The 26176-nt window shown below is 43.8% G+C and overlaps 1 protein-coding gene across 1 annotated transcript in view; it reads right to left on the bottom strand.

Annotated features, from left to right (window-relative positions):
• The window catches only part of SLC35F3 (solute carrier family 35 member F3), a 60359-nt gene extending 35416 nt beyond the window's left edge, over positions 1-24943 (bottom strand). The window contains exons 1-2 of the mRNA XM_059468556.1: positions 24868-24943; positions 9483-9807 (exon numbers count right to left, since the gene is read on the bottom strand). Of these exons, the coding sequence (XP_059324539.1) occupies positions 9483-9807; positions 24868-24943 (401 nt within the window). The remainder of the gene's footprint in view (positions 1-9482; positions 9808-24867) is intronic.
• Positions 24944-26176: the final 1233 nt, after the last annotated feature.

Below are 26176 nucleotides of genomic sequence, written 5' to 3'. Positions count from 1 at the left end.
TAATTTTGGGATATCCTAGGGACAGTACAATAAAAGATGCAATAAAGCACACCTAAATTTAATAACAGTTATGCCTCATTCAATGTCAACAGACCACTAACCTCATTCAATGTCAACAGACCACTAACCACTGACAAAATTAAAAGGTAGATCTGATGTGGCTCTGCAGTGAGCAGGTTGGACTAGAGCTGCCTCCCCAGGTCCCCAGCAGCTGGAATTACACCATGATTCTATGACCTGATGTTCAGGGATCATGGTGAGATGGTCTAACAAGACCACCACTTGCTAGATGGAAAAAATACCATTACAGACAACATTACAGAGCTATGGTTTCATTTTTCTTCCAGTCACTCTTCAGAGGTACTGAGAGGTGAGATTCCTGCTATTTTCTAGTGTCCTATTGAATAGGAGGTTTTCATATTGGAAGAATTATCTTTCTGTACTTGGAAATCTATATGTACCCCAGCTGAAGGTATAATAACCCAGACTAGTGAAGGAAGCTGCAGTTCCAGGGCAGAAAAGGCAAAATAAAATTTTCACTTGGCCTGGCTAGCCTCTATAATAGATGGAGTGAAGAGAATAATGTTAAAAAAATGCAGTATTTTGGTGAAGCAGAACATTTTTTCAGATGCAATGCAAGGCCAAATGCCAGATGATGCAGAGGGAGAAGACATAGAGTCCTTCTCTTGCAAATGGACCTGGATTCATACCATCCAAGGTGTCTCAGCTTAGCAATGTACTACAAGAAGGTTAATAATACTCTGTCACTGAAGGGGCACTCAGGTGCTTGAAGGGACTTGAGATCCCTGAGGCTTAACAGCTGAGGATGCTGGAAGAGATGGGGGACGCCATCCTTCACATAAGGCTTCCAGAGGCCCACTCCCCCAGTGGAAATCTGAATGTTTCACTCAGGCAGGGGAAGGTTTTTGAAGATATGAAGGGAACATTGCAGCAGTCTCTAACTGCTTGTGAAATGAACAGCTCCAGTAAATGAGTAAACAGCTCCCAGCTCCAAGGAGAAGGGACACAATTTATAAATTAACAAACCAAAACCAACCAACACCAGCTCCAGGTGAGGAAGAGCTCGGTCAGCTCATATCTCAGTCAGAGATATGACGAACAGGGAACAGATGAGGCAGCCACAGGAGACTTTGTGTAGGCTTGCTTAGCCAAGAGACCCAAATGATATGGCAGGGACCATGAAGCCATAAAGTAAATGAGGCTATTTTCTTTAAACTCGCTGAGTTGTAGCCCTGACCCCAAGGACTGGCAAACAAACCAACAGGAAGGTTTTTTACTTTTCTACAGCCAGGATGAAGAGAAGCAGTCTTCACTGTCACCCAAAGCAGGTGAACAAGGTAATAAAACCATATGTTTTTTGCCTTCCCCATGTTTAAATCAGATTCTCTGGCAAAAAGCTACTATTCGGAAAGCTATTTTAGCATTGTAAAACAAAAAATGCTCATACATGAGTGTGTGAACACATACATGAACCTGTCTGCCCTTCAGCTCATACCTTAACATTATTTCCCTCCAAAAGCCCTTATGATGTTCACAAACAACATTATGTAGGTGTAGAGTTTTTCAGTTTATGATGCCCTGTTCATATATCTCCGTTGCTGCCAGCCTCCACCTTTGGCTATTTGTCCCTTTTTACCACTTACAGCTTTGTCTAGCAAGCAAGGGTGGCCAGCTCCTGGAGACCTGGACTGAACAGGATCCTCAGCCAGGTACATGTGCATTTATATGAGGCTGCCTTTTCATACTAACACAAACAATCCTGGGAAATCTGGACACAGTCCATAACCACTAGGCAGCTGGACAAATAGGTTTTTTCCACTTCTGTGGTACTGTCAGCCTCCAACACTTCTCACTGTATCATCTGTCTTTATTGAGAGCTGTTAATTATAGCTACAAAGTCTGTTGCCATACATGCACTTTCCTTTTTTAAAGCAGCTTTAAAGGTAGATGCCTTCAAGGTATTTTGACACAGATCTGGGCTGGAAAAAACAAAAGCAGAATTCCTTATCACTCCTTCTTGGGTTTTGTAGTTATTTTTGTTGCTGCTGTAAACATTGTGGAGAATCTATCTAGGACAGTCCCCGTTTAATGAGTTTGTGCACTGGGGGTCAGGGTACTTGGTGTGGTGACTAAGGTAAACAACATTCTGCAAAAAGGCCACCTGTGAAACCTTCTCCCATGTATGATGACTGGAAAAACAGCAAATCCATGCTCACCTCAGCTTTCTGCTTCTTCCTCTATGCAGTAAACATGATCTTATGCTCTTTTTCCAGTCCTTTTTTTTTTTCCTTTGCCAGCCATAAAATATATTTTTCTACTTTTCTGCCTGTGTGTGCAGGTCATGCCTGGAGGCAGGAGAGGGAGGAGGTGACCTGAGGTCCCTTCAGCCTGGCTTGCTTTTGTCCCAGGGTCTCAGAGAATGCAGAGAGGTCAGATCATCTTGGGTGGGACCAGCAGAGGCAGATTGCTCGTGAGCTCTCCTGAGAAAAGCCCTAGCAGTGTGGGAGCTTAGCAGCTTGCTTAACTTACCAGAGGCAGTGATAATGAAATGCAGTTTAACTACTGACCAGAGAGAGCATTTGGTGCTGCAAGACACAGCATTTTTTCCCAAGCAAAAGCCATTACATAAATACATCATTTCATAGCACATGCCCTGTCTGCAGGTGACAAGAACAATTATTTCTCCTAGTCCTTGCCTCAAGCACTGTTACCTCATAGGAGGCAGATAATAGAATTATTTTGAAGCATCTGTTCAAGCCACAGCACAGGAGACAAAAGTAATGGAACAGCAAGACAAAATTACAGGACATTACTTAATTCAATCATCCTTGGAATGATTTTGCAAACCAGGCTCAAGATTAAAGAATGTGGATCTGTCCTGATCAGGCAGTAGCCAATTTTTATTCCCAATTAGTACTTCACTGAAGTCCAAAAGCCCAGAAGAGGTGATTCTGAAGAGATTAAGGCTCTTCAGATTAAGGGAAAGCTTTTCACAGGACACAAATGTTTAGCTCTTTTCAGAACATCATGGTCTGAAAAACAAATGAAAACTCCAAGTAGAATCTGTGAGGTTAAATTAGAAAGGATTGGTGTCCTAAAGAAGGACCCATAATCATTTTCTCACAAAAGCTAAAACATGAGTTTTCAGAGACAGTGTTAGCTACCTGAATAGAAGGAATTAGCAAATTAGTCAAACAGAACTTTAAAAGAAATCTCTCAAAGGTATTTCCAGGAAGTTTAGAAAGGGAGGTAAGCATATAAATGCCACTTTATGTTCCTCAACATGCAGGCTTACCATTGTGAGAGCTGCCTCCAGAGAAGATAGGACTGGGCCATTAATTTTGTGGCTTTCTGGCAGCCACTCACATCAAGAGCCTGATGCAGGTACCAAGCTCCATACCATGCACTTGAAGGAGAGAAAAACTATCACCTTCCCCATGGTCCAGGAGCAGTTCTTCAAGCTTTTCAATGGAACACATCAAGAGGAGCAGCATCTGAATTCTAGTTAGGTGCCTAAATCTGGGCTGGTGGAGGGCTCCCACGAGCTGCCAGTTTGACCACAGCCTTTTTCTTTCTCCTCACCCTTTCCTGCTGTTTACCTTACACACCTCACATTTGTGCTTCTGTAGGTTTTTTCTCCTCTGAGTTCTGTGGGGAAAGCAGACATTAAGCTCCAAGCTGGCAGTGCTGGAATATGCAGTGTGACACTGAGAAGCCAGCTGTGTCACATTTCCTCCTTAATCCAACCCTTGGTACTGTCTTCAGAAGAGTCTTATGTGAACATGAGGCTCCTCTAGAAAAACTCAGGAGCTGTTATTTTCTCAGGAACAGGCAGCCTGCAGAGCATATTTTTGAGAGCTGGCTGAGAAAATTTTTCAGGGGGCATAAAGACCAAGAGACCATGACCTAAGAACACAAGTCTGCCCAAAGAAGCAGCTGAAACCACGACTCATGCAATCACCTGGCCATGGTACAGCACAGGTGTATTATGTCAAGGCAGCAGCAAGAAGCCACCTCCAGAACCCCTGTGGGGTGACGGCACACCAATCCCACCTCCCATGGGGACACACTTTCCTCTTCAAAAGGCAAGAAAAGCAGCTACTGCAGGTTTCATCGGGAAGTGGCAACAGAAGTTAACAACAGCATCACCCTGAGCTCTGTGGCTTGGGCTTCAGCTGAGCTAAGCCCAAATGGATGCTCCACGACCAAGCTAGATACCCTACGGACAGAAGGCTGGACACTGGACACACATCCACCAGCACCACCACTACCACAAATGCCATGCTGCTCCAGCAGAAGGCTTCACTACTACCGCTGCTTTCTGTTTGTACAATTTGCCCTTGTCTTCAGCCAGGACATCTAGCATAGGGCATATTCACTGAGAAGTGCATATTCACTGGAAACAGTCAGAGAAGTGATACAGTGCTCCATCAATAACACAACACCTCCAGCACCTCTCAGATATCTGTAGGAGAGATAAAGATGACTACAATTATCATAAACCTCTTGTACAATATCCACATCTTCTTTTAATTAATTGTTTTGATACCAAGCACAAAGGTGACAGATGACTGTAGACATCAAACTGAGCTCTTGCTGTAGACATCAAACTGATTTAATCTGGAGTTACTCCTAACTGGTCTCTGTCAAACTCGGGTAAGAATCAGATACTTTATCTTTTAATTTCAATTGTTTATTTTGTTTCTTGGTTGGTTTTTATTATTATTTTTATTTTCTCCAAGAAGCTAATGTGAACTTGAAATGTAAAGTGATTTTATTTTGAGAAGCACAAAGTAAATAGGTATTATTTTAAGGATGTTCTGAATTAGACAACTAGCGTTTATAAACTGAAGTTTTTTGAAAGAAAACATGCTTCATTGGGTGACATTTGCTAAAAACACTTGCATTTGTCATGTCTTGATGCCTCCACAGCTTATTTATGATTCTCTTAATGCTGTCTGCTCTGGTGGCGAAGCTTCCATCCAAGTAGTAATATAAATCAGCAGGATGCCAAAAGTTAACCACACTGCAACATTTTAATGTTGCTGGGAAAGAGAGACTCACGAACACAAACCACTGAAAAATCGACAGTAAAACAGCATCCAGTCATGCCAAATGGCTCTGACCTTCTTTCCCCTTTGAGCTTGCTCATGGTCAGGGGTTTGGTTAGCAGTGGGTTCTGTGCCTGCTGCAGAAAAGGAGGGCAGTACCCATGGAGCAGTGAATTGCACTTCATGTGCGTCAGGATCAAACTAACAGACTCAGCTCCTTGTACTGCTGTGGGTGATGGCCGGAGTCTCATCTTTTCCATCACAGCAGAAATACCTGGGAAACACATTTAGAAACTGGCCCACATTCTCCTGGACCTCAAGTGAAGCTATGGCACTGAAACTCTGTGGCCCCTGAGGAATGAAATCTCAATTCTGAGCCCATGGGCATATAGATCAAAAGTGACTTTTATGAACTCAATATGTTGGTATATAAGAGTAAGTGAGATCTACGACGCTCATCCTCAACCATTGTTGCACCAGTATTTTGATTCAAAGACACAGCAATACTTCAGTGTTACCTGTAACCTTTTCTGATAAAGAACATTCTAAAACATGTTCAAATGTGGTTGCAGATCAGTGCAGGGGCTGCACTGTGATGATTCTTTCATTCACCCACACATCAGGTGCATTCAAGGTTTCAGAAGAGATTTAGGTTCTAGCTTCTGGTGTTTTCTTTAATCCTAAATCTTTATGAAATAAAATGTCAAGATCTAAATTATAAATAAATAAATAATCCAGCAAAGCATTCTTGAAAGTCCTTTCCTTCTCAAAAAAGTCATTAGATAGGACTATACCATCAAAATAAACAATCTTTCGGAGGTATTTTTCTAAAATGTGAACAAACCCCTCTGTTATTCCTCCCAGCTGGAACACAGAGGATGAATCTTTATAAAAGGCATGTTTTCTGCCTAGACATACACAAAGCTAAGCAATATCTTGCAGAGATTTTAATTTAATCTTTCATGTAGCCAGGGAGTTTTAATCCCTAGTGCTTTTAATTTATGTTACGTCATAAATTAATAATGTAGGCATGATGGAGGATAGCTCATCAGATTAAATGTGTCATTTTATAAAGCAGTTTGGAAGCAAAAAGTATGAAGTACTCTTAAATGATGCATTAGGCACACAAATCATTACATGTGTTATTTCTGGACTGGACAATGGTTGAAATGAATAATAATTTAGTTACAGTAATTTTATTTTAAGCTACTGAGCACTTGCACAAGAAGTAGGAGAGTGATGCTGGCATGCTCTTCCATGGCCTTCCAGAGCTCTCTGCATCACTTCCATGCATGCAGTCCTGTGCCACAATATCCTTGGTGGCAACCATGGGAGAAGTTCTCCCTGAGCAGTCTACACCTGGGCACAACCCTGGCAGCATTTGATGGAGCTGATCAGGGAGTGTAGAGCAGTTGGAAGTGAATGCATGAGTTCTGGTTTGCTGTGAAGAGTGACTCTCTCCCCACGGTGTGGACACGCTGATAGTCTACTTCAGCTAAAAGAGCAAGTTCCTTATCGTGCAATATGGTTCAATCACGAGTCCTTAACACGTCACATTGTGGCTTAATACTCAAAATCTGATAAAAAACTGAATAAACCTGCTCTAACATTCAATGTGTCACTACAAAATTTTGGTGGCAAATTTACTACTATTATACACATGCTATAAAAAGGGGAAAACAGTCTGGTTTTCTCTCATAAACCAACTAAAAACTGGTTTATGTCCATGACAGGTATGTTCTGTGAGACTACAAAACATAAAAATTCATGTATTTACAGCATAGCATACATAGTGGTATAATTCAACATAAATTTAAAAACTGTAATAAACCATATAGTCTGTGCAGAAGGGACTATACATCTATTCACTGTTACTACATTTTATGATCCCCCTTTTTTGTATTTTTCCTGGTGGTTGCTGTTTTTTCATGCCCTCTGACTGTGCAGGGATGTACCCAAAGCACACATGCTGCCTCTGGTGCCCTCGGGAAGGGGCAGTGTGAAAGCAGTGCCTGTGCCAGGGGTAGGGGAGGCTGAGCAGCCCAGTGCTGCTTAGGTGGATGGGCAGGTGTCTTGGGGGAGGTTTGCTGCCAAAAACATTAGGTACCTGTGGATTTTAGCAGCCTGTGTAGGCAAGATCTGAGAACACCTTCCTTTTCTACTTCACTGCTAAGATGACTTAGATATCATATTTCCACCTTTTCCCACTATTGCCTTTTAATTTATCTTGTTCCGAATTCTTACCAGAGAGCTCAGATAAGATGTAAAATATAGATGAAAGTAAAGGATAAAAGAAGTAGAAAGTGATTATGCCAGTTTCTTTACAGTTCTAGGTCAGAATTGTCTTCTTTTAACTACCCAGAAGTCTTTGAAATATCTCCCTAATGTGCCCAAACATGCCTGGACTGCAAGCTTTCCTGAGGATGATGATGCCTCATTTGGAGCTGCAAAGTCCCTGTGCATCTCTTTATATATCTGCACACATATATAACATGGAAAAAAAGGAATAATGAGGAGGGGAGGCTGGACTGTAATGCTCAGGTTTACTGACATATACACATGTGACACCTCAGCTGTAATGGAGCAAGCAGGCGAACAGTAAATAATTTCACAGTAACTCTTGGTGCAGCACCACCAAAAGGGTCAGTGGAGACAGGGGACATGCTGAGGCAGACACTGTAAACATGGCAAGGAGGAATCCTGCCCCCTCCCTGAAGGACTGGCTCCTCCAAAACAGCAGGGAGCACAAGGAAATCAGAGGGCTGCAGTGACTTGCTCCAAACCACAGAACAAATCTGCAGCAAAGCTGGGAGCCACAGCTGCATCTCCAAAAGCACACATCTTCCCTGACACCCAGAAAAACCTCTCTAAGTTAACCCTGTTCGGTCTGCTTGTCAGACACACAAACACACACACTTTATGAAGCTTGGGCAAGCCTACTGCTAATGATGTCCCCCTGCATCCCAAACAGGCTGCAGGGCTGGCACCTGCTCTTCAATTCAGCCCTCATTTAATTAATAAAAGACATGAAACTACCAACTGTATCAATTTACTGCAGCAGTGAGTACAGTGCTCTGTGTTTTTAACCCCAGGGATTTGGCAAACCACAACAGCTCACCCCAGAATTCAGCGGTATTTAAAACATTATCTGAGGGCAGCTGGGAAGAAAAATACTTAAAACCAATGAAATGAAAAGGTATTTGCTTTTAGGCTAGCATTTATTGCTGGTTTTAGATTGAGCTGTAGCTTTCTGTAACCTCCATATTCCTCTTATCTCTGTATTTGCTGCGAACAAATACAACCTGAAGACTAAAGCTTGGGAAACATGACACTTAGGAAAATGCCTTTAGAACTTCTGGATCCTGCCCTAGAACCTGCAGTGAATGGTCATACCCATTATCTGCGGCCCCCACATTATTTAAAAGATGAAGACGCTGTAATGATGGCTACGCAGTAAAATATCTTAACCCCAGTCATCTGAGGTAGAGCATTTCCTGAGTAACCTGGTTTCTTAGATTTTTCTTGTAGTAAGTTTCCACCTTGCTGCTGCGCAGCTGGGAGCTGAGAAATGTGCACTTCTTACTGTTTACTTTTCTGAGCTACTTCATTAAAAGTCTATGAGCCCCACTGTGTAACAGAAGGGGAAAAGGTTGTTCACATCCTTCGACGTATCAGGGAAGCTCTCTGACATGGGACATCTTGATGTCTGAGTCATCCCATCTGTCCCAGGCACCTCTCAGGCCAAAATGAGCAGAGCAGAGCAGAGCTGAGGGAGTGCTCAGGGAGATGCAGTCCTTCAAGCAGCCCGAGCATCCTCAGCCTCTCCTGGAGGCACTCAGGGCACTCAGGGCTCAGGCTCTGTGGGTTTGGCTCGCTGCAAAGACAAGGTGTGCTGAAGACAAAGTGCTGCCTTTGGTTATGACTGCGCTTCCTCCCGGAAATAAACATAACAGCTCAAGTTTAACTGGGATCAGAGCTTGGCCTTTGATGTCAAGGGCGTAGTGCCAGGAAAATACTGCAGGACTTTTTACTCAGCTATTCAAGGCTCTGCTCTGGTCCTCAGCTTAGAAAAGAAAAGCTTACTTAGCTTACTCAGAGACTGACACAGAAGTCAGCCATGGGTAGGGGAGAGAGATATTAATTAAAAAAAAAAAGTATTTGCAGAAATCTCTTGATAAGTAATTGCAGAAAATGAAGACTTTCATTACATGACTTGCATATGTTGGATATTATATTAGGAATAATAACAGCACCTAACACTGGACACACAATGAACTCAGACCATCCTTTAACAAACCTGGAGAGGAAAGCAAACACGAGTTTGATGTAACTGACTGATTTGAACAAAATGTCTGTGAAATGCAGAGCAGCATGCAAGAGCCACGGGATTAAAAACAAAAGCTCCCATACCTGTATCTTTGTTTTGGAGACTGCTTTTCAGCTGACTTAAAAACATGTCCCAGATAATACAAAGGAAAGAATAAAAAGTTCCAGTTTGTTGCAAACCACGTTAGAGTGAAGGGTGCATCGCATTTCTTAAAGGTCAGTTTTGCTAGCTGGGTTGAGCCCGACCAAGAGGAGCAGACACCCAGGACCACGGCCACACCCCAGAAAATCTTCTTGAGTTGCGTCACGGAACATTTCCAGCAGCAGCGGCTCACCCTTCCACCGCCTTCCGCCCCAGCTTGCATCTGCGCTTCGGCTGGGGCCGGAGACTCCCGGGAGCGCTCATCCCCTGAGGAGAAGAAAACACATGCCTTACTAAGGAAATCCATCCTGCATTTTGGTTTTCAAATCTTAGGCCCGTCTGAAGTCAGGTGCAAAGGAACCCACCGGATCTTGCCACGACATGTCCTTTGTTTTTAGATCATTGCAAAGCCTCTGGTTGAACCGAGGCATAATTAGAAGGCAAATAACAATTATCGCCTCTAGATTTAGAAGCCTTGGGTAAAATGGAAGTGAAAATTACATGTTGCTTTGATGTACATAGAAAGGCTTAACACACCACCTTAACTCGTGCTGTTAGGATGTGTAAATGAATAAAAAATGTGGTATTGAGTTTGATAAAGCAGCAAAGGGAAAAACAACACTTGAAATTGTTTTTGTCTCGGAAAATGCAGAAATGGCCAGTTTATGGAATATGGTGTTCCTTAAAAGAGAAGGAGGGCAACATACTTTATCTTGAAGTTAAGCAAAATCATTGCAACATAAATAGCATGATTAATACTGAGTTGGATCACCAGGCACTTCAGTGATCCCTGGAAAAGCAGGTCTCCTGTGGCTGTAGCCAGATAGCAAAAACTAGACCAAACCACATGCTGCCCTGAAGTCCGTCTCTGACCAGGCAAGCCTAACTTTTTTTAGTTTGAATCATGCACAAAGACTGGACTGGAGTTTTGCCCCATTATAACTAAGCTTAGCATGCTGCTGGAAAATTTTCACCTAAAAACCTTGCCCCTTCAACCCTCAAACATGAATTGTTATAGCCCTGCTATCCTACAGCTGTCGGTCGATAATGTATCCAGCTTGTGAAGGAATAAGGAAGGGTTAGCTGGTTGAGTTCCGGAGAGATCAAAACATGCTGGCAGACCTCAGCAGCAGGCCACTGCCTTCAGAGCCTTCTACCTGCCTTTCCTAAATTCACCCCAGTCAACACCTGCTGGAGTTGTCAGTCACCCACACGCAACATTCAGCAGGGATTTCTCTAAGACTGCTGACTGCAGTTTAGTTGGTCTATTCATCTAAAGCAGGAATTAACAGTAGTTCATATTGAAATCCAGGAATCTAAAATTTCAAAACTGTCCAGAACTTACTGCATGCATTGAAAAGTGGAAACATGTAAGTAAACCCAGGAAAATGAGAGACCATATAATTTCCAAACATTTATAAATATTCAAGGCAGACTGAGAGGTCCACATAAAAAAAAAAATAAAAAAATCCTTCCTTATCCTGGTGTGAATTCATATGTGGAATGGAAAATCTTACTTCAAGCTAACCTGAATTTGTATTTATATCACCTAATACATTATGAACGAAAACGTTTCTTTCTATGGAAACAACTATTTAGTTATTTTCCTACAGATAAGAAATGCATGATCTGAGCTAAAAGTTCCATTAGGTTGCCTGGTAAAGCTGTATTTTATAAGAAGGAGGATTGTGGCTTCTGTTTGACGACCTGATATCTAACAAGAATGTACAGCAGCAAAGATATAAACATCTAGCCTTTTTGTGTGGCTTCTAGAGATCTGATCTCTCCACTTATTTCACTTTTCAACAGAAGATTGTGTGGGCACCCTCCTACATAACAAGAGATGCACCAGCAAGCCAATGAATTGTCCAAAGTTAATATGACCTTGTGTTAAACACACAATGGAAAGGTTACAAACCACCTGCCAAAAGTTTGAATTGAAAAACAGACTGCCTGTGAATGCTCAGCTCATTCAAAATAATTCTAAAACATTTTTTTAGTAATACGTTGCTTGTAACTAATGCTTCTTGCCTCACTTGCTGCACAGACCAGTGCCAGGGTTCAGATTATACCAAACAAGGGTAGACTCATTTCTTTTACCTTCACCACGTAATGGGCATTTGCCAGTGCCCTCTTTGCTGTCCACCACACAGGTCCTAGAATGATCACCAAATTTTTCCTTTCCACTCAAGATTTTCTTCTGGGTATTGTCACTGCAACACCAAACACTTCACACACCCTAACAAACTCCATCATCCTTCTTCCCTTTGACCACTGGGTTTCTGCACACAGAAAAAACAAATTCAGGAAGCCAGCATGCCAAACGAGAGCTTAAGAGGAGTTTGTGCCTCTATATCAACGCAACTTCACTCAGAGTTTATGTTCTTTAAACTGCTTGAAGAGGTAGAAAAAAGTGGTCCTCCTTCTTGAGACAGCCAGTGGGGTATCTGCAATTCACATCTTTCTGCAGTTACTCCCCAGGGAAACAGGAAACTAGGATTTAAACCACTTCTGCTGAAGATATTCAACATTAGGGAATGTGCCTAAAGCCACTAGGATATATGAGATTTTAAGATGAGTGGGTGCTCTGAATCACAACACTGGAGCTGTGTTGTTCTTTCCTAAAATGAGAATCCAATCACAACTGTCTGATGCACCAGACACCCAACATCTGGTAACACAGTGCTGACAGACAGCCCAGTACAGACACTGGGGTGAAGATCTTTCCCCCATGAAGGGCTGAAGCCACCTACCCAGGTCCCCACTGTGCTGTGCACGTACACAAGAGTCAGCAGTTCATCTGGACAGCTTGCAGGAATATCACTGCCTTCCACTCTGTTCCATGACAATCGCTCCCTAAAGCTGAAGTTACTGATGTTTTCTCTGCTACACAGGCAAATTACTTGTCAAGGTATCTTTAATTTTGTGTTAAACACACCAAAAGAAACATTTTGCTTTCACCAATAGACAATTCTGCATGTGTAACTTCTAAAATGAACTTGCACCTGAAAGGTTAACTTTCTAGGGATGTTCATTCTTTGGACGCATCTACAGACTGGAGGGACTAAAAACTTATCCAAGGCACAATGGATTTCACGATGATAGGGGTAAAAATCACTGTCTGATGATTAACAGCTACAAGCTGAGATTTGTAATATCTGTCAGTATCTGTAGTATCTGTCAGTGAAACTTTATTGTGTCCTCATGATTGCTTGTGCTGCTGGAGAGTTAGATGCCAAATGGGCACAGACTTTTCCAATGGATGCAACACTGACCTGAAGGATACCTGTGACATAATCTGCCCCCTAAAACCAGATTTTCTTTGGAGAGGGCAGACCCTACAGATGATATATAATCATATAAGTGGTCTCATCCTCTTATTTACTGTGGAGGGCTCTTGCCTGCCAGCTGGCAAACACAAAATCCAGAGCTGTCTAGTCCCTGTGTCTCTCCTGGGGACATTTTCCTCACCCAAACCACAGGTGCACAGATGGGGTGACACTAAATCCACACGTTGCTGAAAAGCTTCTCTCTCTCTCTCTAACACTGCACAACAGTCAGCTGGCAACAGAATGCACACGAATTTAAAGAAGGTAAAATGTTGTTTTAGAATCAATGAGGCAAGACATTGAAGAATTTTAGTTCTGCAGACTTTTAATGGGTTTTTTCCATTGCTTCCTGCAGCAAACTGCTCTGTATGCTACTGTATCCCTGAAAAGAACAAGTTAAGATACTGAGGTAGAGGAAAAATGCCTATCTTCCTTTCACTCATTTTGGTTTTTCGTTGTTCCTCTTGCTTATGCATTTTCCTTTCTCATAAATCTCAAATGGAACTATTCCTCCTCCCTCCCTTTCAGTCCAACCTCTGTCCCATGGCATTCAGAAACAAAGGAAGGAAATCTCCAAAGCTACTGTCAATGCCATTAGCCTCAGAAAACAGATGTCCTTCTGTTTCTTCTGTTATGGCTAAGACCCCCCTCAAGTGGCTTTGGACACCTGCAGCAAGGGCCATCTACACCCAAGCTATTTACTCCACAGACCCAGCCAAAGGCCATGAAGTAAAGGAGGCATGGAAAAGCACTGCATTTAAAGGAAACACCGTTAAATAGGTTGTCCAGGCCTCTTCTAAAGTCTGTACAAGAGTCTTAAGACTCCTGTGCACAGGTAGACAGCTATGGACTTACTGTAGGACCACACTGTACCTAAATGTGTGTATTAAAAATACAATACTGATAAAAACCAAGGGTGGCATTCATCTTCTTAGTCTGAGACATCTGCCATGCCGACTTGTGTATCTGAGACAGTGATTTACACTTTCTGCATAGTTAGTAGACAGAAAAAAGACATTTCCATAGCACGATTTATCTCCTCCTAAAGTGGATGATTAAAACGAGCCAGATGAATCACTCTCTCTGAGTGCTTGTTTCTCTCCACCAGCTCCAAACAGTCTGGGGAGACAAGCTGGAAGTAGGTGTCTCTGGTGTGGGTGTCTGAAGCTGGGTGAGATGAGTCCCACCTCTCCAGCACTGCTGTCAGGAACAGAGGGTAAAGCCACCACAGACAGCGCTGCTGGACCCAGAGCTGTGCAGCGCACAGGAACATATTTAGCTGTCATCAATGACCTGCTTTAGCAGCTGTCAGCTACTCAGCAAATCAGGCAAGGAAGCATTACACAAGTGCTGGGTGCCCTTTCCAACCCTTCAGAGTGAGAAAGTGACCCTTACAGACTAAGATCCTGCCTACTAGGGACCAAAACATGTACCTAATGATAATGCTCAACTCTTCCAGCTTCCCCAGGCCAGGAATGTAAAGTAAGCATATTCTTAAACAGTTCTTTAAAACAGGCTTCTGGAAAAAAGTTCTGATAAAAAAGAACAACCCTCACAGGTCTTGCTGACAATTATAAATGAGACATCCTGAAGGTATTTCCATTTTGCCAGCCTGTCAAATGTTTTGTAACTGCTTGAGCAATGCGCAGAACAAGTCTGTAAAGCTTGCAAAAATATACGCTCATCATAAAGAGGGGAGAAGGAGCTGAGGGAAGTCCTGTGAGACAGTGCCTGATCCTCAGCATGGTTAGAGCTCTAGAAATCTGTGACATGCAGAGGGATCAGGGCCAGATACTCCCAAGGCATATTCTCACAGCCTTGAATGCTGTGGGACTTCTTCACCCAGTATTTACTACATGGAGGGATCAGTGAGAGACAATTAGTGCCAACATACCTGAGAACACACACGATGGCTCCTGATGGTGGTCTCCTGGATACCCAATATTATTTGCCTCAACAGCAAACTCACAAACTCCTCAAATTTTGTTTTTATCCCCTTCCTGTCTACCACAGTTTTTACCCTGTTCCTACCACACTAACCATGCATTATTAAGGTGTTCAAGATTTTTGAACTAAGTTGTTAAAAAACAGCTGAGGCATCATCCTGTGAAGAGAAGATGAAATACCAAATTCATTAAGTGATTTACATCTCTAATTACCACTGTAGCTGTCTAAACCTGAAATGTTGATATTTGTTCAGATCTGTTTCCCAGGCATTTTCTTTGCAGTCAGTCAGGTGAAAGAGTGAGGTCTCAGGGACCTAGTGCAGCTTTTCTTGTGCCATTGTCAGTGATGGCCTCTCCTTTCACAGGTCATCCTGGTGTCTGGTTTTGAGAAACTGTTAATATTTTATTTCTGAAGCCAGTAGTCTCCATGTATGCAACCTTCCTGCACCATTGCAATGAGGGCACGCACAGACCAAATTCTGCATCAAGGGACATTCCCACATTTTCCAAATTAGCTCCACCTTTGCCAAAGCTGCTTGTAGCAGCTGTAACCTCCTCACGATCCCACTAGAGCCCACCAGATGCCAAAGAATCTGTTCGTGGGCATGCCAAAGGACCGTGACTCCTAACACCCATGTGCCTCTCCTAAACCCAGACCCTGTCAGGATTCAGACACATTTGAGAGGTCCCATCTCTCATCTGAGGAGTCATCTCCAGGAAATATCTCCATTCTGTACTTGAAGTAGTCACTGGAACAAGGCTAGGGCCTCACTTTTTCTCCTCTGGGAAAATGACCTCCTGAATTTATGCTTTCCTAATAAGTAAGAATGTTTTCTATTCTGAGCCAACCAGTTTTTTGCTGCTAGCTGGGTTCCTCCAGTCTTGGAGGGCCTGTGGACACTCTGGCAGATGGATTTCCTTCTCCTAGCAGAGGGGTGGAAGGCTGCTCTAAGCACTGAGCTACTGAAGAGGGGCACACACTCCACCTCCAGTTGTTGAAGGAAAGGTTTCAGCCACTTACCTGCCAACTCAGCTTTGGAACAGAGTGGTAAGTGCTAAAGAGAGTGAGCAATACTTAGGATGGACATCTTAGACAGCATAAAGGACAGCATTATGTGCTGGGCAGATTGGATGATTCATCCTGCAGCCTCACCAGTGCTCACTGACAGTGGTCAACAAGCACACGGGTAAAGGAGAGGCAGCTATCCTTTCCAGGTTGTGAAGAGGGTCCTGAAAAAATCCTACTCCAAAGAGCCTTACAGAAAATAGACAGGGAAAGTGCTGGAATGCATAAAAGGCTCAGTACAGGATAGGAAACTAATGAGGAGTATACACAGCAGTGGGGGAAGCAGCCAAAGCTCTGCAGAGGTTTGTGGTGGGAGCTGCACTCTTCACCATTAACCACGGCTACCTCACCACGGGAGTGAGCTACAAGGTGACAAAGGTGACAGAGTTTCCTAATGATGTGAAGCCAGGCAGGTCAGCAAGGGCAGTGGCCAGCAGCAGGGATGAGGGACAATGTGACTGGGTGACATATGGGCAGATGGAGGAGTGTGCTGATAAAGAGGTGCAGGTGGGAGTAAACAAACCCACATGCTGCACCTCGGTGATGGGCTCTGGCCACCAGGGATTGTGAGCTCTTCACAGGATGCTCCGTAGAAAAGGGCAACTCAGTGTTCAAGAGAAGTGAAAAAAACAAAGTAACTGCCAAAAATTGCTAGTAACAAAGCAGAAAAAAATCTTTTTCTACATCTGGGCAAGCTGCAGCTCTCAGCACACCCACACTGTGAGAGATGAATGCCTAGAAAATACATGTTCCACCAAGCTGGAGGCAGGACCTGATGGACTTTTGGTCAGGCCCATATGGCAGCTGCGTGGGAGTTTTGAGGAAGCTGCTCCTGGATTCCTACAGGAAAGCTGTGAGTCCCTGTGGGTGGCTGGTGTGTGGGACTGTAACACAGCACTAGAACGACTTTGGGTTTGCTCACAGTTCCCCAGTTTTCCAACCATGGTTGGGGCTGAAGGTCTAGAAGATCAGTACTCTGTTTTTATTGAATAGCAATTAATGTATCACAATGGAGAAATTACAAAACCCCATAAAACCTTATTAAATCAGGTTTTAAATTAGAATATTTGGTCAACACAGCATTGCACAAATGGATTTTCAGATGCTATTTGAGAAAAGTTTAAAGTGCTTTCTTTAAATACTTTGCTCTTACAGTATGGGATAAAAATAATTTAACTTAATTTGACCATGAAATAGAATCACTAAATTTAGAATAAATTAATAGAGAAAATAGTTTTAAAGTCCACAATATAATTATTTTAAAGAACAAACCTAGGGTAATAACTTATTAGGTCAGAAGGTTTGAATTTGCTTGAGGCTGCAGAATAAGGGATATAGGTATATGAAAGTAGGGAAAATTGCATGAAGAAAAACTCAAACCAAGGAAAAAGCATTCTTAGTTCAGACCCTCTTCTGCTATTGAAATTCTTAGTATAAATGAACTAATTATTAAAGTGTTACAATAATCTATGCTGGCTACTCGACCGTATCTGATCCTCTTTCTTCAATTCCAGCAGGGTAGAAAATAAGACTTTTGGTTCATTGACAATCAAGGTGAGTCTCATCTGTGGAAATCTGTCCCATTACTGAAATCATCAGATCATCCATATAGCTTGATTTGTATCAAATAAGCCTAAATTTCTTGTAGCAGGTATTCTCATATCCTGAAGTATAATTCACAGATAGAGGGGGTTTTATCACTGATGGTTAATATATATTAATTCCTGTTTTATCCTGTGCTAAATATTATATCTAAACCTACTAAGAGCTGGAATGAAATAATCTCCACATATTTTTGAAGACATGCCAAATTCTCCTCCCTAGCATACATATGCCCTTCTGCCTCTGTCAAATGTGCCAGCAAGGCTTTCTGCAAAATATTCTAATTCCTGTTAGTGATATATAAAGAGGACCAAAAAGTTATCAACTTCATACTGCAGCAATTTGGACTTTAATCCATTTAATTCATCTTCAGAGGCAACTGCCTTGAAAATCCATTAGAAGTGCTGCATTCAAATGGGCCTGATTATGATATTCTACACTGAATTTTATGAGGTGAGGAGTTCCCCTAAATACTGTCCTTCTTATTATTAATCAGAATTCATGACCAGAATCCAGAGTGAAAATGGAAGATACTGGGTGCTTTTTACAGTAGCAGCATCATGGGACTGGAAAGTAACCATGTGCAAGGAGTAACCCTGATTATAAGTTACGTGTTCTTGATATTATTCTGCATTCCATTCTTGAATAAAAATTGAATTGGATTGAATCTTAGAGTGAGTCACCTGGCGAGGTCACTGGGAGTTTCACCACTTACTCTGAGGGGTTATGGAAGCAGAACTGCTATTAGAACAAAAATCAGATATGAGCAAAACTGTATTCTGGGCAAATTTTGATCAGTCTGTTCAAATTTCAGACTGAACAAAGGGTTGAGAGATGGTAAAAAAACCAGTCTGGATTCTCTGCAGGAAGCTACTGCAATAATTATCCAGGCATTTGAGTGCTACATATCTTTCTTGAGTAATAGTTTTATCTCCAAGGGAATTCAATTACTTACATACTAATATAAAGAGCACATTTATATCAGTGCATATATACAGGAGATAAGTGAATTCATGCTAACTGTGGAGGCACTGCTGACTGCACTTTATCAAAAACAAGCCAACGTTCTTTCATTCTTGAGGAGCTTTCAAAAACTCAGAGCTCCCTGGCTTTCAAGTAAGCACAGTTTTAGACAGAAGACTCTCCTGTAGCCCATTGGTTTCCTCCATAGTAAATTCCAACTTCACCTGATTTTTCTCCTAGAAGCTAATGGTTTAACCTGCTATTGAACGTCAAACACAATGCATTTCTTAAGTCCTAAGTTCAGATCAAGGTAGTTAGAGCAGTCAGAGATAGTCTGTTCTCTGTCAACCAATAACTAGATACTAGTGGGGACTTGACATGGACTCGAGCGTGCTCACAGTGGTTGGAGTAATGCATATATACCCACAGAAGTCCCCACATGATTGACTCAATGATCCCCTGGAAAGAAGAAGAGATGCCTCCTCACTTCTCAGCAGCACACTCATCAAAAGCTGAGTCTCCTTTAAAAAAAGACGGGTTTGGGCTAGGCCCATGTGGGCACTGAGGTACTCAGTGTAACTCCATGTGAAAATACATTGCACACAAAAATTCTAGTTTCTATTTTCTCTCTGATACTTGCCTCATCCTCTTTGCAGTGAGAAAGGCTTTTGCAACCCACCATTCCTCACTTGTTTCAGTCAGCTACAGAAGACAGACTCATGCCTTTTTCAGTCACAAATTAAATATTACTGTTACTGAGAGCTGTGCTAGGCAATTTGAGGTGATTGTGGAAAAGGCATTTCGAGCTCTTACCTCCTCATTTCTGTACTTTTAATGACTGAATGACAAGACTTACAGGGTTCACACTTGTTTGGGTTTGAGGAGGCTTAGGGTCAGAAGTAGTGAAACTGAACTAAATGTATACCTAACACTTCCAGAAGAGCCAACATACAACTTTTGTATAACCAAAGGGTGCTTGATCTTGTGTCAAAATTCATGCCTTGAGTAGAGCTCACAAAATTTCCAGGCTGGGTACCCCTGTATTATGTCCAGATAGAGGAGGTGCATGTGTTTGGAACCAGGCAGCTAACATGGGAGATCAGGTACCTGATTTCTCCAATAGATGGTGGGCAACTCTGCCTAGAGGCAAGCCAGCTCTGCACTGCTGAAAACACCTTGTTTCCTGTTGCCTTTGATCTTGTGCCGCAGTGGCTGTCAGCAAAGCTCAGTGAAGACTACAAAGTGAACCTACTCTTTCATTGGCCAAATTCCTGCTTCTGCAGGATGCTATCCAGGTCTGCAGTGGCATCTCACAGTTTATAATTAACAAAGATTAACTAGGCTGTGGACTAAAGGTTGGCAGTGGCGCTCCAGCCAAGCGGAGAGAGCTGCTTACTACATAAGTGAATGTGCTGTACTGAGTATGATGTGCTAGAAAAGCAACAACATAAATAATCCTATATATGAGCCTTGTTGCTGGGAAATTGCTGGGGAATACATGTTGAGCTAACTTAGACTTTTATGTTGAACTAGGAGTCTTTTTGGAACCTTGGCCCTTATACTGAGCTACAAATCCTACTGTTTACGATTGTCAGCCATCAGGAACGAAGGACAAAATTCCTTTTACAAGATTTATAAAATTAAAATACAGGAGACAGTGAATAATGCATTCTGGTGACTTCATATTTATTTTTTACTGGTTCTTGTTCCAGCTTCTCATGGGAGAAGCCTATAATTAAATAGGTAGATTAGTAATCTGCTTATTTTTTGAAAGCAAATGCCTAAATTGATTCAAGATGACTACAAAAGGCACCTTACTTCATTTAGGGATAAGTGGGTGAAATGTAATGGTCTGTGATCTATGGAAGGACTGAGAAGATGATCCAATGGATGCTGTGATTCTTAAGTTCCATCATTGTAAGTGAAACTACAGTTCGTCCATTGTGTGTACATACTGTCTCATTTCAGCCACTAAAGTAAGGAAGCTTAGATAAATCTTTAATAACTTCTCTTTCTGCTTTGTGATGCATTAAAACTCCTGCTCTGGCATTAGTTTAGTAACATCAAAATGGTCTTATTTTATTTTTGTATCATTTGAGGAGGGGACACAGTGCAGAAGTAATGAGTCACCTCCAAACCTATAACTCAGGAGTTTTCACAGGTGAGATAGTAGACAAAATAACCAGGGGGACATGATCAGCTAGAGGGACTCCCCAGTGAGTAAGCTAGCACAGCTAAGAGCAGCTCATTTTGAGGCTGCTTAAAGCCTAAGAAAGCATGGTGCCATTTGGGAAGTGAGCCAGGTGTTATGCAACAAGAAACTCCTCACGCCTTTGGAACAAGATCTTGGCTATCCGCTCAAATATGCTGTTGTACTAAGTGAAAATACTGCAAGGAATACAAAAATTGGGCAAAAGCTGCCTTGGGCCAAAGCCAGAGTGTAATTACTGTCCATGTGTACTTAACACTCAGTACCCACGGAAGAAGGCACTGCTTTTCTGTCAGCTGAGTAAGTGACATTATCCTGTGGTAATGGGGTGCGCGCTGGTAGATCCAAGGGAGAAGCAGACACACAGCAAACCTAAAATTCCCATCCATGTAAATTTGTCACCTTCACCTTCACCAGTTCTGGGCAGGAGAAGGAGGAAACTGTTACCATAGCTAAGGAGCAAGAACTGGGTGGGTTGAGGTGCCCTGACTGCTCACACTGAACATAAGTGAGCACTTTCAAAGTTAAGTCCTCCATGCAGAAGCCAACACAAATTCCTTGCCAAGGCTGCTTCAGTGGGGAAGCACACCCAAACCCACAGCCCTGGCTGAGCCACACCAGCCTCTCTTGCTCACCAGTTGCTTCTGTTTTCTAGGATGCATAAGCACTGCATAGTTTGTCATGTATGGCTTTCATGGGAAAAAGACCAATGGCCACCAAATCTTGCTTCTACAGTTGTCAAGTCCTGGGTGAGATGTTTACACAGCCTGCCCTAGTGCTCAGTTGTACAAGCATTGCCTGACTACCAAAACCTTTGGATGCCACCAGCAGAATGCTGCTAATAGTTACACAGTATTTATTCAGAAATGTATTTATGCAGCATTTGAGCTTATTTCCCAAAAAGAAAGCTTTGGTCGCTGATTTCAATAAAGTAAGGCTTCTTTGACCCCTGTTGCATCCATCCATAGCCCTCTCATGGCCACAAAGATATGTGTGGAAAGTTTGGGGTCCATTCCTATCTGCTGCAGGTCTTTTCTTGCCTGCTCTGTCAAAAGATGTGCTGCTTGTTTTTAGGCAAGTTGCTTCATTCTGCAGTTTCTCAGCTGCTCCATCTGCAAAATGAGGATAATAAGAATCTCCTCTCTTAAAGAAACCGACTGCTTCTCATGGAAGTTTTTGCTATGCTTGGGATCTTTGGTTTGTGTTTGCTAAAGAAGTGAAAAAGATTTATTATTAAAGCAATTACAGTGTTGATACGCTTGTGATGAATTCCCTGCAGGCATGCAAAGGTACTAAAGGCCAAATTTATTTCTCATTCATAGTTATACAAGTTCCCTGCAACTCCAGCAATGCAGGCAGGGTTACTCCAGCTGAACGTGTGCTTCATCTGGTTCTACGGCAACTCAGTTTGGAATATCACCAGTCACTCATTCCTGACAGAACAGTGCAGAGGAAATGTGCTACACGGGAGGCTGCAATAGCATTTCCTTGCTGCTGAAAGCCTGAGAATAAGCAGCTCCTAGTAGGGGCTAATTAAGTGGAGGATGTGTTTCCTCTGGTGTGATGATTGTTCTGCAGTTCTTTGTCAAAGCTGATGCTACCTGTCTCTGGAAGATCTTAAGATGCAGAGCAAGAATGGAGATATATACCTTCCTGGGGAAGAGAAGTCAGTCCTCAAAGCACACTGTGCTTCCATGTACAAATAGGGTGAACCAGTCAATTGGCTGGTCTGAGAGGAATGGCCACTGCAGTGTGGACAGAAATTGGTGAGAAAAACAACAACAGAAGGAAGAACAAGCACAAATCAGGCACCAAGCATACATTTCTCAAAATATGAAGGGTGTACAATGGTACCAGGCACAGAAAACACATGGTATGGTTGTTACTGCCTGCCTGAGCAATGCATGTAGACACAGTTGTCTTTAAAAGTGCTGGTACAGCAGGCTCCGAGCATACTGATGATTCAATCTCCGAAATAATTCGAAATGGCAGTCACGCTTCTGAAGGCACAAAGTCCTTATCTTCCTTTTAAAGCAAAGAAGTCACTGCACCGGCAGGAAAATACAAGGAATGCTGGAGGGCTTTACAGCAATGCATATCAATGAAAGGCTCCTCTTGGCTAACCATCCCAGAATGAAACATATTCCTAGTGGTTCTGCCAAAGATCCTTGAAACCCTTTGATGGTGGTTGATAGGGTAGAAAATAATCCTAACTGTGAAGCAGATTAAAGTTTTTGTTGTCTTGCTCTTAGCATTGTCTATGCCTTTGCAATGGACTTGGACTACCAGAGGAAGGCAAATCTTTGCCAGAGGTACGGCAGCCAGGCCAAGGGAAGTCAGCAGTCCACAGTGTGCCAGCTGTCTCACTTTATTTTTGCCTATAACTACATTTTTTTTTTTTTATATGGCTTTAACACCAGCTGGCAAAATTAGTCAATGTTAGCCTGAAAGGAAATGCTGTCAATTGGTTTGGGAAAGGAAGCTCTCAAACGGAGCCAGTCTGTTTTGTTAAAGAGAAGGAAAGAAACTCCAGGCACCATCAAAGCAATTTAGATTTTTGCCACTGATGGTAAAGGAAAAAGGAGTCTGAAGTAAAGAAGGGAAAGTCCAACTAGGTCAACAAAGTCCCTGGTGGGCAGCAATAGGGTATCTGAGAGCTGGTATGCAGAGCAGACATGGAAATGCTTGAAAGGATTCAATTTTATGGCACAGTGAAAGATTGTCTCTCCTTCTGTTTCTATTATAAGGTAGGTAATAAACTGTATTTGAACTGGTAAAAGAGGAATGAGATGACCCACATTTCAAAGCTGGAACCTGGTAGGTTATTATTATTTATGATTCATAAAGCTTGTGCAGTGCACCAAAAGAAAGGGAGGCGAGCTCCTAGCCCAGAGGAGCCTCCAGTACAAACCTCGAGAGAAACACTCTACTGTGCATGGGGTCAACTCCAAGGGCTTTTTAAAATTCTAATTACAGTGTAATGAAGATCAGGCTCTTTCCATCAGAAAACTGGGATGTCTTTTCCTATCTCTGCAGTAGGTGGTTTTTATGTTATGGGAATGCAACAGCTGAATATTCTGTGAACTAAGAACCTTCAGGTACCCCTTACTTTCCACTCTTGCTGCTTTTAGTTCCTTTCCTCCTCTTGCACATTTCTGCATTTTCTCACTTTCTGCTCCACAGAGCTTTTGCTACCATTTTTTCTTTTCCTTTATTAATTTCTCAGCTTTTCAGTATTAGTTTTTTCTTTTTCATGAGCTTTCTCTGGAGTCTCACATTCACATTTTATGTCTTGCCATTCAATCTTTCCTTTTTTTTAGCTTTTCTTCCTCTTTGCCTCACTCTTCTCATCCTTTTTCTGCCTCTCTTCCTTCCATTCCCCCCAGCCAACCTTCTCCTTTCACCAACACCATTTTCTCAACCAACGACATACCCCAGTGGTATCCCCCAAACCAGTAGCTTTCCCTTTGCTCTTCCTTCAGGAACAGAGCTCTGTATCCATGCTTCAGACAGGCTCCTCTCCCTGACCTGCACCCTGCCTTCGCATCACCCCTCCATCTCTAGGACAAGGCTTACAGGTCTCTACCAAGAAAACAGCTCCTCATCCTCAGATTTCTCCAGGGAACCCTTCTGAGCACATCAGTGTCCTTTTCAAGGTCCCCGGCCGTGATCCCTGAAAGTCTTCAAAGGTCCCAGTGGTCCCTAAAGGTCTGCCAGCCCCCACTGCTCTTTGGCTCTTACATCCCTCCCGGCCATAAGACTCCAACTCCACGGCTACCATGCAGCCGGACTGGCAAACAGAGGTGAGGACAGATGGCTGGAACACGGGGCTGCGTTCCTCACATCGGGAGAACAAATCTGCCGATCATCTTCCTTCCCTCCTGCCAAGGGTCCTGCATGGCAGATACTTGCCCACGGGTTTGGGGGCTGCTCCCGCGTCCCGAGGGGAGGTGCGGAGAGATGCTCTGCCTCGGGAGCGAGGGCGAGGGAAGCCCCGGGGCTGAGCAGGGCGGCGGGCAGGGGTAAGCGCCGGCGATGCCGAGCGGCGGGGGAGCAGCGCGCCCCGTGGGTTCGCACCGCCCGCTCGGGAGTCGCGCAGTCCCCGCCGCCGGCATCGCCCCAGCACCGCGCTCGGTCTCCCCGGAGCATCCCCGGTCGCGGTACCCGGTCTCCCCGGGATGCCCTCGTCCCGCTCGCCGCGACGTCGTTTACCTTCCACTTTGGTGAGGGTGAGGACGGGGCTGTTGCAGGCGCTGAGCGGGGCCACCCTGGCCGAATGCTTCTTCATGGCGAGCCCGTCGCCGGCGGCAGCTCCCCGCCGCCCCGCGCCTACATCCTGGCGCCGCCGGAGCCCTCCTCGGCGGCGCTCCCCGCTCCGGCTCCCGGCCCGCCGCCCTCTGCCGCAGCACCGGGCGGCGGGGGCTGGGGCTCGCCCGCCCGCCCGCTGCCGCTCGGGGCTGCTGCAAACCCGACGTCACCGGCACGGCCCCCCCCGCCCGCCCCCAGGGCTCCCGGGGCCGCCCCCCGGGTCGGGGCGGGGGAGGCGCCGCACGCCGCGGCCACAGGCGCTGCCGAGCCCCCGGACGGCGCCGGCACCGCGGTCCGGCCCGGCGGAGGTCGCAGGGAGCCGGACCGTAATGCGGCTGCGGACACCGCTCCCGTTCCCGCTCCCGCCGGTGCGCCAGGGATCCCCGAGCCAGCCGCGATCCCGGCCGCGGCTGCTGGCAATGGGCTCCCGCACCGCACGGAAAGGGCTCCTGGCTCATCGCGCTCTGCCCAGCTCTCTTCGCGCTGTCTAGAGAAAAGGAGAATTTACACTCTGCGAACCAATTCATTATTTACTCAGTATTATCCCTCCTTTGTTTTCCTTCAAGTCCAGCCACTATTCTGGGTCAATTTTCATCCCTGCCTTCAGTACTTTCTGCCATCCTCGCCACAGCCTTTCTGTTCCTGCTGTATCCTCTTGGAGGGAGACCAAAACTGGACCCAGCAGCCAAGATGAAATACTCCATGGATTTACCAATACTCCAACACCTGCAGTCACATACTCTACAGCTTTCCTAACATAATCCAACAACTTCTTTTTGACACATAAAGGCACAAAATGAAGTATGTCCATGCTCACACATGTTAAGTAAAATGTCATATGTCACAACTGGATGCTGCTGGTATGTAGCAACCTTTTATGGTGTTTTTGGTTTTTTCAGCAATAATTTTAAGATCCCCAATAGTGACATACCAACAACATATGATTAGAGCTACCCCTCTGTCAGAGCACAAAAATCTAACTGGCATTAGTTAATGAGACTTAATGCAAGCGGATTCAGGAGAGAACTCACCATAATGAATGAGTATGAAAGATGCAAAATAGATTTATATCACTGTAAGCAGAGCACCAGAATTCACAAGATGCTGAGCACAGTGACCTTAGCAGCCTTTGGCTCCCTGTGATTTTTTCTGTGGATATGAAAATACTCTGCAGATTTACCAGGTTCCAAACTGAAATGCGTCAGCAGACAGG

Source organism: Ammospiza nelsoni, chromosome 3, assembly GCF_027579445.1.
Source record: "Ammospiza nelsoni isolate bAmmNel1 chromosome 3, bAmmNel1.pri, whole genome shotgun sequence".
Lineage (NCBI taxonomy): Eukaryota > Metazoa > Chordata > Aves > Passeriformes > Passerellidae > Ammospiza > Ammospiza nelsoni.
Note: the sequence above shows the minus strand (reverse complement) of the source record. Positions and strands in the feature narration are given on the sequence as shown.